The following is an 18,014-nucleotide window of genomic DNA, read 5'->3' as shown; positions in this document are numbered from 1 at the left end:
AAATATTGTCAGTTTTGGGGGAAAAACATGCCTTTTCTCACATGTAATGTTAACTTGTTCGACAAAGCAACTGAAAAAAAAAATTTCGATAAAATTATCAAAAATTAAAATGTGTCATTGTATTCCTGTTCAAATACATCTTTCTCTATACCTAGTTGGAAAATCTTGTCACTCAATCCATTATTTATCTTTGGCCTATAATTCCAGGGATATTTTTTAATTAAGTGAGGGAGGGGCCTGCACCTTTTATTTGATGGAAAAATAGCTTGGTATTTGGGCAAAAGGGGAAGAAAAACCTTTTATTATAAAGTCATTTTTCAGCCGAAAAATACATTGTTTGAAAAAAAAAATTCTGAAGGGAAGGGTGCTGTAAACAACCATGCTATTTAAGACAAAAACAAGAGCTGTCTCCATAGGATGACACATGCCCCCGATGGCACTTTGAATGAATAGTTATGGCCGATGTTAGAGTTTAGGACCTTTGACCTAGGGAGCTGGGTCTTGCGCGCGACACGTCGTCTTACTGTGTCACACATTCATGCATAGTTATTTTAAAATCCATGCATGAATGACAAAGATATGGACCGGACACGCCCATCAATGCACTATCATGAAAAATGACCTTTAACGTCTAAGTGTGACCTTGACCTTTGAGCTACGGACCTGGGTCTTGCGCACGACACGTCGTCTTACTGTGGTACACATTCATGCCAAGTTATTTGAAAATCCATCCATGGATGACAAAGATAGGGACCGGACACGCCCATCAATGCACTATCCTTTAAAGTCTAAGTGTGACCTTGACCTTTGAGCTACGGACCTGGGTCTTGCGCGCGACACGTCGTCTTACTGTGGTACACATTCATGCCAAGTTATTTGAAAATCCATCCATCGATGACAAAGATATGGACCGGACACGCCCATCAATGCACTATCCTTTAGGTTAGAGACCACCAATTGTTTTCCCATAGACTTACATTGTAACATTATGGCGTGTACGGCCTTCCATACATCGAAACATGTATATCTAATTACAAGTTTTTCAAGAACTATCCTAGTTCTAGCAAAATATCGGACGAAAAACATATGAATAGTGATACTTTATTTAAGTAATTTTCGTGTGAATGAGATGACCCCCTGTTTACATCATTGACATGGCGGGAGAAATTCGTTTGATAAAACTTTTTTTCAATACACATAAAATGTAGCAAATTTTGTCAAAATTAATAATAAAATACTGTAAATGCAGTGAAAAAATATCAATTTTGAAAAAATAATCACTTCCTGGGTTTGTTTACATGACTGACCAATCAGAACGCACAGACGTTACCTTATTCCCAGGTATACACTTACCTCATTCCCAGTAAGTTCCCTGTACTTTTTGGAATTGGTGGTCTCTGACCTATATATGAATGTTTCGTATCACATTTTCCAATTTTACAGTGATATTGTGAAACATGATCCAATACCAGCTGTCTTACAAAGTTTCATCAAGAAATGTTCAGTTTTAAGAAAGATATGGACAGTTTACTGAGGTCACCCCCTGTCGATTTATATGCCCAGACTCGGTCCCTGTCGTCGTCAGATTGCAATCTTTCGTGAAAATTTCACTTATCTGCATTTGATTTCGCTTGGAAGCTGAAATACGATTCATTCCGTAGAAAATAGAAATAAGGTCTAATAATTTTGATAATTCTCTAACATTACAGAGATAAAAATGATCCTTTTTCGCCCAAAAGCTCAGATAAAAATGGGCACACCTGTTAAAAAAAGAGGCCAAAATTTAACAAAAATCAAATTTCACGTTTATTTTTGCACGAAAACGTCTTTCTACATCATTTACAACAGATTTGTGGCCATTTACATTACCTGTGATGGCTTCCGACGAAAGTCATGTTTTAGCTCTATTATAGGTTAGAGACCACCAATTGTTTTCCCATAGACTTACATTGTAACATTATGGCGTGTACGGCCTTCCATACATCGAAACATGTATATCTAATTACAAGTTTTTCAAGAACTATCCTAGTTCTAGCAAAATATCGGACGAAAAACATATGAATAGTGATACTTTATTTAAGTAATTTTCGTGTGAATGAGATGACCCCCTGTTTACATCATTGACATGGCAGGAGAAATTAGTTTGATAAAACTTTTTTTCAATACACATAAAATGTAGCAAATTTTGTCAAAATGTATAATAAAATACTGTAAATGCAGTGAAAAAATATCAATTTTGAAAAAATAATCACTTCCTGGGTTTGTTTACATGACTGACCAATCAGAACGCACAGACGTTACCTTATTCCCAGGTATACACTTACCTCATTCCCAGTAAGTTCCCTGTACTTTTTGGAATTGGTGGTCTCTGACCTTTAATGTCTAAGTGTGACCTTGACCTTTGAGCTACGGACCTGGGTCTTGCACGCGACACGTCGTCTTACTGTGGTACACATTCATGCCAAGTTATTTGAAAATCCATCCATCGATGACAAAGATTTGGACCGGACACGAAAATTGTGGACAGACTGACAGACCGACAGACTGACAGACCGACAGACGGTTCAAAAACTATATGCCTCCCTTCGGGGCATAAAAACCCTGGAGGTTTTATTTTCTTTTTTTGTTCCGAAGTTTGAAATAATTTTTCTTCATGATCTACAAAATTTAAAAATGTAATTTTGTGAGAATAAAATGTCATCCAAATTATGAAGATGCAGACAATTTTCAACAGAAAATTATTCTGACCTACAATGTCTGACCTTTATAATGTAGCATGTTATACACAATGCGGTAGAGGAAAAAAACTACTAAACATGATCATTACTTTTCACACTAATTGGTAAATAGTGTTCACACCCACGAAACAGACCGAAATGTCGCTGTTGTTGTTTAGATGACCGTGTTTGACCAAAATATCTCGAAGTTTGACCTATAGCCGATAATTATTTTGGAGAGTACTGAAAGTTAATAAAACCTTTACTCTAAATACTGAGGAAGGCAGTCATTTAAAGAAACCAGTTGACCATAAAATTGCAACAAATTGCAAGCTATTTATCAAGACTTAGTGTGTCTTTTTTTAGCATTTAGGCTCCAAGGTATTTTATAAGTAAAGAAAACTTGCCAAACTTCATCCTTAGAGATGTCTAGGTAATGTATTAAGTTTCAATATTCTGTTTGATGAGTGTCAGTTATAATAAAATCAAAATGTGAACAAGCATGGATAAAACTGAATCATACTTCAAGCTTTTCTGTTGTCAAGTTTAAACTTTTAGTCCCACCAACACAGATTAGACGGCTTTCCGGTGTTTTTTTGGTACAGGAAGACCCCAAGGCATTTATTTAAGGCACCAATGGAAACTTGGGATGGTCCCTACCTTCCACAAGTCAGCTAAATGGTTTCCTCACGTGACGGTCTGAGCAAGGCTCAAACCTTACGGAAGTGACGGGATTAACTCTTACCCTGCTAAATTTCTAAAATGGACTGGTCCATCATTCAATTTTGGCAGTATCACTATTATTCAAAGGAGTGTTAACTGAAAATATACTGACTGAATAGTGAACAGTGCAGACCATGATCAGCCTGCAAGGATGTGCAGGCTGATCTTGGTCTGCACTGGTCACAAAGGCAAAAACACTTGCTGCCAGCAGGCTAAGGATAAAGACTCATTGTCAGTAGCATCTAAGACAGTCGGTCATTGACGCCCCTAAAGCTTTTTTTAAAATCTGCCTGCAAAGCAATTTCTGGTTGTCTTTTGCTGCAAAGTTCTTTTCTGCTACTCAGTTTTTACTTTTGTTGGTATTTCAGTGTAATTAACAGATACATGCAGGATTCTAAAGAATGCAAGACAGCAGGATGGTTGTGCAATGAAACTGTACATCCTAAAAAAAAAATTTTCTCGATTAAATAAAAAAATTATACAAAGAAATTGTCTAGGTAAACAAATTCAGAACTTTATTTTCAGACATGAAGAGGAAGTTGCGCAGTAACTAGTTTAATTCAACCAGCATTCTCCGCAATCTGTACCAAGATACTGTAAAGCATGATTATGACTTACTCCCAAACGGTCAGGGACTTTACAGAATTATAACCAAGGACTTACCTGGAACTTTTGAAGTATGTTTGTATGGTGCCAGTAATTTCTGTCTCTTCTTATCATACCCTTTCTGTGTAATGTCTCCTGAAAAATATACAAAATATCAACATGTTAACCTGTAATGTTCACTTTTAATGGCAACGAAAAATAAAATGCGAACTATGTAGTAAAACACCAAGCAGGGGACGACCACAATGTTTCAGTCGTCTTGGGTTTCAAGCATCCAAACATACGTAATATAAGGCAAACCTCTGGGGATTAAGCAATTTGCTTGGGGCAGCTGTTGTTCTTGAGCCTTTTTTTAAGTGTGATTTATAGTTCATACTTACCAAACAATGTACAAAAAAAAATTTGAGGGCCTTATAACATGTATAAATACACCCCCTCCCCCAACTCCCCCCTTCCCTTTGGTAAAATGTAACGCCCTGTCATTATGGGAATACACGGCGGATATTTCTGTCAGGAGTTGCTCTGAACTCCCATGTACTACATCTAGACCATCATTTCCAGGACTAGACAGAAAACTGCCTTATTTAACCGCCTCAATAGCCTAGTGGTAGAGTATCCGCTTCAAGTGCGGGAGGTCGTGGGTTCGATCCCCAGCCGCGTCATACCAAAGACGTGAAAAATGGTACCAGTAGCTCCCTTGGTTGACACTCAGTATTAAAAGGGAAACTGGCCTCTTCTCTCATACCCTCGTGGCAATGAATGAGGTGTCGAGAGTTAGTAATATAAGTTGCAGAACTTGCTTCACAATCAACCTAAAATAAATTAGTAGAAACTAAAACTGCCTTAACTCCAACTTTAATTAATATAAATTACAACAGAATTCCGTTCAACCCTTGTACTAAAAAAAATACATCTGCAACAAATGTGAAAATCAATTTAAAAATTGGTATCAATCTCCCATGCCAACACTGGAAAATAACAAGTAAACTATGCTACATATTTTTCAAAACCCCATCAATCTAAGGTTGTAAAATTCCTTCCACAGTAAGTGGTCACAGAATATTCTGTGAATGGTAAAATCATTAAAATACAGTTCCAGAAAAAAAATCACTTCCAAAATTCAATACACAGATCATGCTGAGAAACCGTGCATCTGTTAAGTATAAGTTAGTTACGGAACAATTATAAAAGCAGCATTTTTATCACGATACCCTTGAACAAAAAAAAAAAAAAATTTCATGATTTTTTTGCCATTTCATTTGTTCATTCTTCAAAATAATTCTACTTCAACCTATTTTTTTTGGGCCTGACATTTTTCTTCAATCTGACCTGTAAAAAACAGCATCTAAAGATCACTTAAGGTTGTTGAAACTGCTGTGAAATCATTAATACTTATGCCGATCCACAAATTAAGTCCCGACAAACAAGGAAAATTCCTATCATTTTACCTTTATACTCTTAAATCCACAATAGTAAGCCCCCACAACACAGCCATTTGGCCCAAACTAAGATATTTTGTACCAAAGAAACTGACTGACTTTTTCGCTTACTACACTACAAAATTAATGAAGTGCTCGATGTTCTTTCTTTCATTTACGGGCCTATGCAACAGTTTGTTTCATTAATCACAAAATATGTGCAGTTTTAATTTCCTTGCACATGTGTGTAACATTCTTCCTCATCTGTTACATTTAGGACTAATTCCCAAAGTAACTTAATAAAATCTTTGGGGAAAAGATGTGGTAAGCCGCTACAATGCCTTCAGCTTAAGTCTATGTACGTTTAATGTTGTTTTTTTCCTGCACAATGTTGTTATATATTTCTTAGATATAACTCCCTAACATGCTCTATTAGAGAAAAGCAATAAAACTGCCATAAAGACAACATAATCAAGCAATATGTGAGAAAATTGGACTTCATAATCAGCAACATTTTTTACATACGAATTCTTAGAATAATAATTCTGTTTTCAGAAAATTATTTGTATTATGCTGTTTTGCCAGTTGTGTTAAGATTTTTTGTTACTTTGAATTATTTACAGAATTTAATTAAAGACATTAATAAACTTAATAAAAAGAAATTATCAGTTTGCTTAAGTTTCATAGGGGTGTATACCGGCATCCATTTTTCAATAGATATAGCATAGCACATAATGGCATTCAATTTACTCTACTGGTGTTGTCATTAACTGACTTATTTTCTGTAAGAAACCAGACAACTTCTCCACATGAATCAAAGGTGCAGGATGAATGAACAGAGTTAAAAGCGATGCTAGTATCAATTTCTCCACATCTATCTGAGGTGTAGACGAATGCACTGCATCCTACTCAAGATTCTAAAGTGGTGGTAGAAACAACTTCTCCAAAAGAATCAATGGTGGAGGATAAATACACTACTTCCTACTCAAGATTCTGAAGTGGTGGTAGAAACAACTTTTCCACATGAATCAGAGGTGGAGGATGAACACACTGCTTCTTACTCAAGATTTTAAAGTGATACTAGAAACCACTTCTCCGCATGTATCAGAGGTAGAATATGGATAAACTGCTACATTTGTGTATCTACTCAAGAACTTAAAAGTGATACTAGCAACTACTTCTCCACATAAATGAGGAGGAGAATTGATGAACTGCTTCTTACTCAAGGCTTTAAAGTGATGCTAGAACCTCTTCCATGTGTTTGAATCTCCAAAAAAAAAACATGAAAAATAAAAGACAAAATTAAGACAAGATCCAACTTCACAAACTGTGGTTAATATTTTACTGATTATCTGGGTTTCTGTGTGAGAAGAATTTTTTGCCATACCATTAGACTTCTAAAATTAAATCTGTACTTAAACCATTTAGGACAAAGAAGACTTTAGACAAAGAAGAACATTTTGTAATTTGAATACATTTTGTCATAAATAATAAATGAAGAATTGAAGCAAGTAATTTCAATAAAGTTGGATATTGGAAAAATAATGTATTCTTGATGTTTTACATCTTTCAACCTGACAGAACAACTAATGTTACAAATACAGATGTTTGAATGTCAGTGTAGCCTTCTTCAATTTTACTCAATGCACAGCAAAAAAAATCATCTATTTTCTAAAAATACTTATTGTGCTATTCCATAAATATCAGAAGGTAAAATAATTTAATTCATAATATGCACGGGCATATATAACAAGTAAATGAGATCCAACTTCAACAGCAGGAGAATAGGGTTTGAAGGAGGTCTAGGCACATAGTCACCAAAGTCACACTAAATTGACAATCAAATTATTGATGCGGTCATTTCCATTGAACGACACGGAAATTGAAAAAAAAAAGATGAAAGATTTGTAATATCTCCCAACATTGTTGCACAGTACCCTAGAGTCAAATAACTAAAGTCATACAACAAAACCAAGTTTGTTATGAGGATGGCATATCAAATATCCTATTGGGAAAATATTACACTCTACTCATTTCCTCAACAGTAATTTGTGGTAATGCAGGAAAAATAGCGTACACAGCCTGAGATTATAATATATACTGATTTACCAACCACTCTCAAAATGTATCATCTCAACACAAAGCTGTGATTCACCTCCCCCATATTTACTAGATTATAATCAATCTTGTTCTGTGTTAAAACACTAGGACATCCAAATTACATAACTTCTGAAAATATAACTTTGACCTACAAAAAACTGTGTTCTGCGGTTTAGAGCCTTTTTTCAAAAATTTTTCCGTCAAATATCAAAATGACGGTGTCTATTTGTAGTAGTGACCACAACGCCCAATTTCATCACACTGCCTCACTGAAATATCACATCGTAAACACATGACATGTTACCCCACCCAGTCACATAAACCGATACCGGACCCACTATGTTGGTTTTCACATGGCACGGCTCATATAACACATTACATCAAGAAAATTGCCAACCTGAAAAAAATGGCATAAACTCTGTGAAAAAGCAAAACAAACTTATGGGACCTGTTCATGCAATCATGTGCATGTTAAATCACCAAAGTCAACAAATGTATTAATTATATTTCAATCCATTCCCATAAGTGGTTACTAAGATACCAGGTTACATACAAAACTTATCCAAATAGGGTCACAGTCACTGACGCTGACGCATGGGTCAGTGTAACAGCTCTGCCTTTTCTTCTAATAGTTGGGATAAAAAATTTAAGATCAAGAAAAAACAATAATTAAAGTAAAATTTATTTGAAGAGGAAACATTTTATATGAACTTTATTGTAAATACTGTATTAAAGTCAAGAGATGTCTTACAAGGATTTCCTTCAAGTACCGTTTTTATAAGAGCACTAAATTTACAATAAACTTCCTAGTTTGTACAAGAAATACATGTATATCATTGAAGGTGACTTATCCCCCAGACACAGTGTACAGGGAAGGGGTTCTGACCTAGCGACATGGATCTTGCACTCTGCATGTTGTTTTGTAGAGGTAAGTAATTGATTTTCATTTTATAAAAATCCTTCAAGAAGTTTAGAAGATTTTGAGCAGATATTTGACCTTTGGCCTCAAAGTGTGAACCTGACTCTGTACCTAATGGCCTGAATGATGTGCTCTGTGCAAGTCACCATGATGAGATAAAATCCAATGCAAGTTTTATGAAAATCCTTCCAGCCCTTTAGAAGATATGAAACCACACATAAAATAGATCTATTTGAACTTTGGCCTATAAAATGTTACCTTGATCCTGGACCAAGAGACCTGGATCATGTGCTCTACATATACATGTCATCGTGATGTGGTAAAACAACTGATGCTGGCTTTACAAGCAGTTTCAAATATTTGGAGTGGACATGAAAGAAAGCTGTCTGACCTTTGGCTTCAGTGTGACCAGTGACCTTGACCTCAGACCTACCTTAGTGACCTGGGTTATGCATGTATATATTATGATGGTGAAAAATTTACATAGTAATTTGAAAATCTGCTGATTTTTTATTTACTTTGTTGGGTTTATGAACTTCACCGACACAATTTTAGGACATACGGCGACTTTCCAGCTTTTGATTGTGGAGGAAGACCACAGGTGCCCCTCAGTTCATTATTTCATCACGAGCGGGCACCTGTGTAGAACCACCGACCTTCAGAAAGTCAGCTGGATGGCTTCCTCACATGAAAAATTCAATGCCCCGAGTAAGGCTTGAACCCACATCAATGAGAGGCAAGTGATTAGAAGTCAGCCACCTTAACCACTCGGCCATGGAGGCCCCTGAAAATCTGCTGAAGTTTGGACGTATGCCTTCCGACTGACAGATGGAGAAACCAACATGCATTACACCAATACAGGTACAATATACTTTATATCTGGGGGTATAATAATCAGATGGCATTTTGAATTATATCATACTTCCTTTGGATATATGTAACTCTCTGAGATATCTGGTAGCAGATCAAAAGGTTACTCAAGTCAATAACAGGTGCATGACTAGTTAATACATACAATATCAGACTGATATATTCCATACACACATCTGGTCTATGTGTCAAAATGACCAACCTAATAGCTAATTATAATGTGCCTGATGTGTGAGAATGAATCATGGGGAAATTTCCTTCTGAAAATCATTAACAAAGAGCAACTTCATATAACTTAAAGGCTTTTATATAAATTGAAGAAAGCTCAAAATTCTGCACATGATTTGACATGAATTGTAATCTGTGCTGTAATAAAACTGAAAAGTGATATTTTACATTTCATTACAAACACAGAGAGGGGTTCTGGGATAAATTCTCTGTTAGATGTCTGTTTAGTACTTTTATATTTGCAAAAATATATGTACTTAGAAGCAAGGCAAGCCAGTAAATTGCTACCATTAACTCCCTTCGCAGTGGTACAGCTGACAAGGTTACCAGTCTTTCAACTAGGTCAAAGGTTCAAGCCAGACTGGCCAAAATTAATGTTTTGACAAATGCTGAAAACACTAGGAAACAGTCTCGAGTGTGATTCAAATAGATTTCACAAGTTCTTCAAATTAGCATTCATATGACAATTAAATTCAAAATTAATATATATTTCAAGAAAGTAATGAAAAATCTTGACATTTCGAATTTTTCTATATTAGCAAAAACTGTATTCAAATTTCAGAAGAAAAAATATAATATCTTTCTCTTTCAACAGTTTGCTGTGAAGTGATCACAAGCTGCTTAAATTTAATATTAATCTTTAGCCTGCTAAATTTCTAAAATGGACTGGCCCATCATTCAATCTGGGCAATACCATATATCATCTGAAGGGGTGTTCACTGAAAATTTACCGACTGAATAGCGAACAGTGCAGACTATGATCAGCCTGCACATACGTGCAGGCTGATCTTAGTCTGTACTGGTCGCAAAGGCAGAATCACTTGCCGCCAGCAGGCTAAGGGTTAAAGTTCAAAAGTATAGATGTCCTGTGGTTCTGATTTCTCCAGTAGATATTCTTACACAATGTAAGAGATTTGAAATTATCAAAACCTCCTGTCTCAGAGGATAGCATCAATTTACCCAAATGTTCTATAGATTACCCCAATTTATCATAATTTACAATATTCAGCTCAAATAATCATTGCAACAGATTACAGAGAATTTTTTACCCCAATGACAAAGATGGACATTGCATTAAGCTTGGTTTTTGACAAAAGCGATCAAATTTTATTGTTGTTTTGTTCAGTTCATGGCTGCAGAATTTACCAGTTGAGCCATCTGCTAAAATTTTTTTTCAAATGGTTCAAGGTTTTAACATAAAGCCATGCCAATTTCTTATACCTGCAATTGCTGGAAATGCCTCAGCAATGTAAACAATATATCATGACTTCAATCAGTTGTTTCAGTTCCTTTGTATTTCTCTGGTAGTAAAATATTTCCTTCAACCCTGAAGTTGCTTTGAAGTTGGCCCCAGAGACCTAGCTTCATCAAATTTGAAATATTGACTACTAGTCAAATGGTAAGATAATTGGTCTATGTAAAATATATTTCACTAGTGAATTTTTTTTTATCCAATTTTTGTAAAAAAAAAACCTGGATAAGACCTTGGATGGGCAAGATATGACCCCGAGGAACATCATTTGAACTCACTTCAGAGATAGTCAAATAATGTTCTTTCATAGCAAATTTGGCAAAAACCAGTTAATGCAAGAAGATCTAAAATAAGAATGACATAGAGACAAAAGACATAGCAGATGTATCTCAAAGGCTGAATGAGCTGAAAACTCAAAAAAACCTAAATTCTTGGTACACTATTGATTGAAAGTTCTCTGATAGTGTCTACAAAATATGTATTCTATTTCCTCAGACTTTCTGGAAATCAAATTGTTTTGGCATAAAATCAGTCTTGCAACATTAGTTGATCAATTTTTATGAGATTAACATTACTCAGGTTTCACAGTATCATACAAATATCACCATGAGATAAATATGGACAATAACGGTGAGAAGAGCAAGTGGGAATAGAATTTTATTTTCAATCTTCATAAATTCTGTTATATCTGAAGTAACCTAGATTATACTGACCTTGACAGTAGGAGCTTTTTACACTGTGACCTTTTTTACACTGTGACGACCTAGTTCCTGAACAAGACAGTAGGTAAGCTTTTTACACTGTGACCTAGTTACTGAACAAGACAGTAGGTAAGCTTTTTACACTGTGACCTAGTTACTGAACAAGACAGTAGGTAAGCTTTTTACACTGTGACCTAGTTACTGAACAAGACAGTAGGTAAGCTTCTTACACTGTGACCTAGTTCCTGAACGAGACAGTAGGTAAGTGACCTAGTTACTCAATGCAACAGTAAGTAAGCTTTTTACACTACGACCTAGTTACTGAACAAGATAGAAGGTAACTTAAGTGACCTAGTTACTCAACGAGATAGTAGGTAAGTGACCTAGTTACTCAACAAGACAGTAGGTGAGCTTTTTACACTGTGACCTAGTTACTGAACGAGACAGTAGGTCAGTGACCTAGTTACTCAAAGAGACAGTAGGTAACCTTTTTTACACTGTGACCTAGTTACTGAACGAGACAGTAGGTAACCTTTTTACACGGTGACCTAGTTACTGAACGAGACAGTAGATAAGTGACCTAGTTACTCAATGTGACAGTAAGTAATATTTTTACACTGTGACCTAGTTACTGAACAAGGTAGTAGGTAAGTGACCTAGTTACTCAACAAGATAGTAGGTAAGTGACCTAGTTACTCAACAAGACAGTAGGTAAGCTTTTTACACCGTGACCTAGTTACTGAATGAGACAGTAGGTAAGTGACCTAGTTACTCAACGAGACAGTAGGTAAGCTTTTTAAACTGTGACATAGTTACTCATCATGACAGTACACTGTGGCCTAGTTAATCACCAGCTTCCTACACTGTGTCACTGTCCTAGTTACTAAACATGACAGTAGGTGACCTAGTTACAGACCATGACAGTTGGTGAGCTTCCTACACTGTGACCTAGTAACATACTGGCCATGACAGTTCTAGAATTTTGTACACTGTGACCTGGTTACTGACCTTGACATTACGTGAGCTTCTTACACTATCCTAAATACTGACCATGACAGTATGTGAGCTTCTTACACTATCCTAAATACTGACCATGACAGACAGTACTTGAGCTTCTTACACTAAGACCTGGTTACTGACCATGACAGTAGGATAATTTCTTACACTGTGACCTGGTTACTGACCATGGCACTAGGTGACCTCCTTATACTGTGACCTAGGTACTCACCAGGACAGTAGGTGAGTATTTTTACACTGTGACCTAGTAAATGACCATACATTAGCTGAGCATTTAACACAATGACCTACTTGCCAACAGTACCTGTTCAGACACTATGACCTAGTTTTTGCCCTTGACAGAAGTGAGTCGTTTTGTTACATTATATGTATGACATATCTATTGATCTTAACTACAGACTAGCTTTCAAAATGATGACCTATTCAGTGTTCATGTGAGGTTTTTCCTTTGTGACCTACCTACTGACATTGAAAGGTGATGGGTTTAAACATATCTCTGAGAGTTAATGTCAGACCTTGACATATGATTGGGATTTTACTATGTCTCATTGACCTACATTTAGTTACTGACCTAAGCAGGAGAGATGGGCTTAACTGTTTGTCTGTGACCTAGTTACTGATTTAGACAGGAGATGGTTTACAGTGTTTCTGTGACCTAGTGGTGATGTCTCTGTGACCTAGTTTCCAGCCTTGACAGATGAATCAGGTTTGGAAAATCATGTCTTGTCCCTGTGCCCATAAAGACCTAGATACTAACCTTAACAGACACTGGCTTTTACCTAGTTATTGCCCATGAATATGATCAAGAATTGATCATGATCAATGATCACTGTCTCTCCAGGGAATTCTAGCTGATACTGCCATAACTATCTCCAAATCTAATTATACCTGCTTTAAATTATGTATAATCTTACTGCCACATTATTCTAAGCTACAGCCAAGATTTGAAAATGCATTAACATCATAAAACCATGTTTCCTTTTTTGCCATTATCAGTAACATATATCAAATCACATAGCAGATTGCATTTCCACATGAACCTTTTGCTCACTCAGCTTTTTTAAAGTCTGCATTTAACTGTATTATTATGTCAGAATTTTGGGATATATACTGTTTTACTAGTATAAAATCATGTATTTATTCAATAGTAGAAAACACAGGAATGTACTAGAATTATTTCGTCATTTGAAAGGAATGACTTTACAATGAGCTTTGACTTCAATATTTCTTATGACAGTGCTCCAGCTAGCTATTTACAGCAGGGCGCATCGCCCGTTCAGAAATTCCTTCCGCCCTGTTGCCCCGCCAGGCACCCTGCCCGTTTTACAACCATTCATTTCTTTTTTTAGCCAAACTTCCCTTTTTTGCCTCTGTGATTATAATACACTGCTTTATTGCCCCCTTTTTATCGAGTGATACACGCCGGGGGGCATTGACATAATTAGCAAACAGTTAAACAATATCACCTGCTGTAATCGTGCCCGAGGCAGACCATGATATTTCAGACTGCTCCACTAGCATTAAAATCATTGAACCTTAGTGTTAAAACAGTTTGCAAACCAGTCTGAAATCATTATCATTTCGCGCCACCGTCAAAGTGTACTTTCGTTTTCGGTAATATAGTCGTAAATACCCCTTTATACACAACTGAAACTTAAGTCCAGACAACAGACATTTATATGTTATTAATAAAAATCGATCACAATCAAATTTAAATAGGAAAATATTTTGATTTTATCGTTTTACAAGTTTTTGAAATCGAAAGTAAGTTGTCGTCTGCTTTGTGAAATTGCCGTTTTTTCATGAAGATTTCTTTGAAATTAGTTTACTAAGATGTAATGACAGTGTACACTTTAATGTCAGATACTGTGAAATGCTGTTAAACTGTCTTTGCATCATAATATTTTTTCAAAAATATTGTTTAAACTGGACATTCGACGACTTTTAGAAAAAAGTGTAACCATATCCGGATATAAAATTTTGGATACCCGGAATATGTCTATTACAAGTGCTAAACTTGCTTTTAGACTGTTGTAAGTTAAAAACTTTGCCTGATTTCATTTATTTAAGTGGAAGTTTAAACTTTATTTTCTGTATATAATATGTTGCAGGTATAAATTTATAAATATCAAGTAGCCTACATGGAGAAGATGTGTACTGAAATTGTAGCAAGTAAAATAGGCCTAAACACATAGATGTTGTTATTCAGTATGCAATTACAAAGAAATGTTACAAGTTGAAAATCAATGCCAAGTAAAATACAAACAGCAGAATTTTTAGTTAATAAATAGGTGCATTAGAGATGACAGACATAGCCTATTAAAAGACCATACCTAAAGTGTGCCAAAAAACATGCCTAAATTATGCCAAATTCCATGCCTAAAGTATGTTAAAATGCACTGTTTGCATGGACCAGTTATATTTTTTTCCCGGGGGAGCACGGTCCCGGACCGACCACCACCCCAGAAGTGCCCTTTTCAGTGCCAGCACCCTGCCCTTTTTTAATCCTAGCTGGAGCACTGTTATGACCTATGATGATTCAATGATACTATACATTTTGTACATTATTCTATTCCTATTTTCTCTTCCAGTCAACAATTCGCAATTTATACCACTTGCCTAATGTATTTTTGTACTGCATACTGAATGATTGCGATGCAATAACTCTGATTGTCATGTTAGCTTTAGGAGGTAGGTTACCTTTATATTTGTATGTGCGCATGTCCAACCGGAAGCTAACGTGACGATTTACGACGACGTTTACGACAAACTAAATGTGTTTATATATTCATTCTTCTGAAAACAAATCATAGAGCTGTCTTCGATCTGACGCTTTATGGTTTAATAATGCAGAAATAATGAATAAATTGCCGCAGAAACGCTTCAAAACAATGTTGCCTTAAAATGACGTCATTGACGTCATGACGTTACGTGTCAGTTACCGCGCAAAATTAATAGCTTTTATCTTGAAAGTACGTAATTCTGTGCATTTTCTTTATTCAAACTATTTTCAAATAACCATTATTTGCTGAAATATTTTTTATGAGTCTTTTGCTCTGAATAATAATCAATATTTTGCTTCTTTTATGTAGTTACATTGAAATGTTATGCGGAATGTACGAAAATGGATGATGGTAACCAATGTTATTTGGAATATAGTTAGGTGAGAGGTTACTTGTTACGGCCATTTTCAAATAAAAAATCTAGCAGTTTGATTTGTAATACCTATTTTTCAGGTTCCGTTGATAATTTGTTACTTATATACTAAAACTAAGGTCAAAAATTGTTCAAATTTCAGTAGAAAATTGTGGTTTCTTGAAATTGAATTGAAATGATGTTACCATGGAAACAAAGCCCGTGACCTATGTATCTAAAGGTAAAATTCAAAAGCGTCGAAACTAGTCTATTTAAGAAACACAGCTTCGGCTTTTTATTTTCATTTCATCAATATCCATGAGAATAATAGTAGCATGCTGAACGATTTTTCCATGAACAATGCCAGACGAGGGGTACTGCTGTAAGTATTCTAAGCTTAGAAATGTGTTTGAATAAATGCAGATAACACGAAAATATAACTTACGTTAGAAATAATATGTTTTAAAGCTACATCAACTAGAAAGATAATCTTATTCAATATTATTTTATAAGAAATTACAACAAAAAGCAAGATATAAGCCATTTTAAACATCTCTGTTGTCATGGTTACTTTAAACTTTAAGAAAAATAGGGTACCATGTATAATGCTTGGTATTTTGCTAATAATATTACCCAAATATTCCATGTTGTTCATTAACAGAATGGCACTGAAGCCGTCGAAAACCCCTATTTTTATACATAGCTGTCTAAAAATGAGAGAAAATGCGTAACCATGGAAACACGAGCCCCGCGACATATACATTTTAAGCTTATATTAGAAAGCTAACGTGCATACTAGTAAAATTATAGATTATGCTGACTTCTACGGATATCAATGAAACTAAAATACACTGAAAAGTGTTAAATATCCGTATTTTCCTTCTTCTTTCCATATGAAATACCTTTGGAGGGTCATGTTCTTCAAACCTGAATAAAAACTGAACTTGAAGGAACAGAGACAAACGAAAATGAGATTTTAGCAATTTAAACTTCATATAACACGAACTACAAAAAGACGTTGCGGTTCAACTAATCTGAATTTACCCTTGTAACAAGGTAACCTACCTCCTTAACCATAAAAACTGTCGACTGATATAAGTATCCCCATGAAATTCAACATTTAGAAACTCTTGATGCGGCATTTCTATATATGTTTAAAAGAGTCGTCTGACTGTTTCCTTTTTAAGAGATAACAAGAGCTGTCACTAATGGTGACAAATGCCCCCACAGCGCCTTGACCTTTGACCTGGTGACCCCAAAGTCAGTAGGGGTTGTGTACTCAATAAGTACTATCAGCATGTGAAGTTTGAAGGTCCTGGGTGCAGTGGTTCGCAAGTAAAGTGCCTTCATGCAAAAAGTTAACATTGTGACGAACGAACTAACGAACGGACGGATAGTTGAAAACTAATATACCTCCCTTCGGGGGCATAAAAATATGCATAGAACAAACTTGCCATGTACAATATGTGATATTTCTGGACTCTTACCCATATGAAAAACCTATTCGCTCATCTAATATATATTGTTCTTGTTTTTTGGAATGCGTATTTGTCCAAATATATCGCCATATTGCACAGAACAATGTTAAATAGCCTAATTATTGTCTGGTTTTAAGCTCACCTGTTTTATTCTACATGCTGCAAACAGACATTTTCTAACGCAGCTAGAAAGTTCCTAGCCTACACATAAAACCATTATAACAATAAAACTAAATGGTTTTCTGAACTACATTATGGATAATGTAATGTCTTAAGTGAAGAAAAACAAATATTTTCCTAATTGCAAAAACAGACGTTTTATGAATGAAACCTATCAGCTAATTATGACAGGGAGGCTGCATAGTACTGGTACAACAAGGCGTTTGAGAAAAAAATGTATTAGAATACATGAGGGTAAAGTTTTATTAAATTTGCCTTAACATTTTCCGTATTTTATCGATAATGATAAAGTTTTGCTCAGATGTCTGCAAAATGAAAGAAGTAACATGCATATTCACGATGTGACGTAAAATTTCAAAACAAAGCACATGCTACTTTCTCAACAACTGAGAAAAAAGTAAGCCTTTTGCTTTCCAAGCTTACATGTAAAATGTCAAACAATAATATTATATGGGTAAAGAAGTGCTTCTTTTGTCTATTACATGTAACTTTGAAGAATCAACCAAATTAAACATTGATCAATTACAAATAATTACTGTAATTACTGTACTTTTTAAACAAGGAGCTGAGATGTTGTTTTTGCATGTATATATAGGTCAGTTTGTAGGTCTTGCCACAAGGTTTGTTAAGTGGGAGTATGAACTAAATTGGGTCATTTATGTGGCTTGTA

The 18,014-nt window shown here is 35.4% G+C and overlaps 1 protein-coding gene across 5 annotated transcripts in view; it reads right to left on the bottom strand.

The window, feature by feature from the left end:
- Nucleotides 1-18,014, bottom strand: part of LOC123537935 (disco-interacting protein 2 homolog C-like) — a 109,704-nt gene that overhangs the window by 80,866 nt on the left and 10,824 nt on the right. For all 5 annotated transcript variants that reach the window (XM_053530635.1, XM_053530631.1, XM_053530633.1 and 2 more), the window contains exon 2: nucleotides 4,104-4,181. In XM_053530635.1, coding sequence (XP_053386610.1) covers nucleotides 4,104-4,181 — 78 coding nt within the window. The remainder of the gene's footprint in view (nucleotides 1-4,103; nucleotides 4,182-18,014) is intronic.

Source organism: Mercenaria mercenaria, chromosome 18 (assembly GCF_021730395.1).
Source record: "Mercenaria mercenaria strain notata chromosome 18, MADL_Memer_1, whole genome shotgun sequence".
Classification (NCBI taxonomy): Eukaryota; Metazoa; Mollusca; class Bivalvia; order Venerida; family Veneridae; genus Mercenaria; species Mercenaria mercenaria.
The sequence above is the reverse complement of the archived record's forward strand: the minus strand, read 5'-3'. Positions and strand labels throughout refer to the sequence as shown.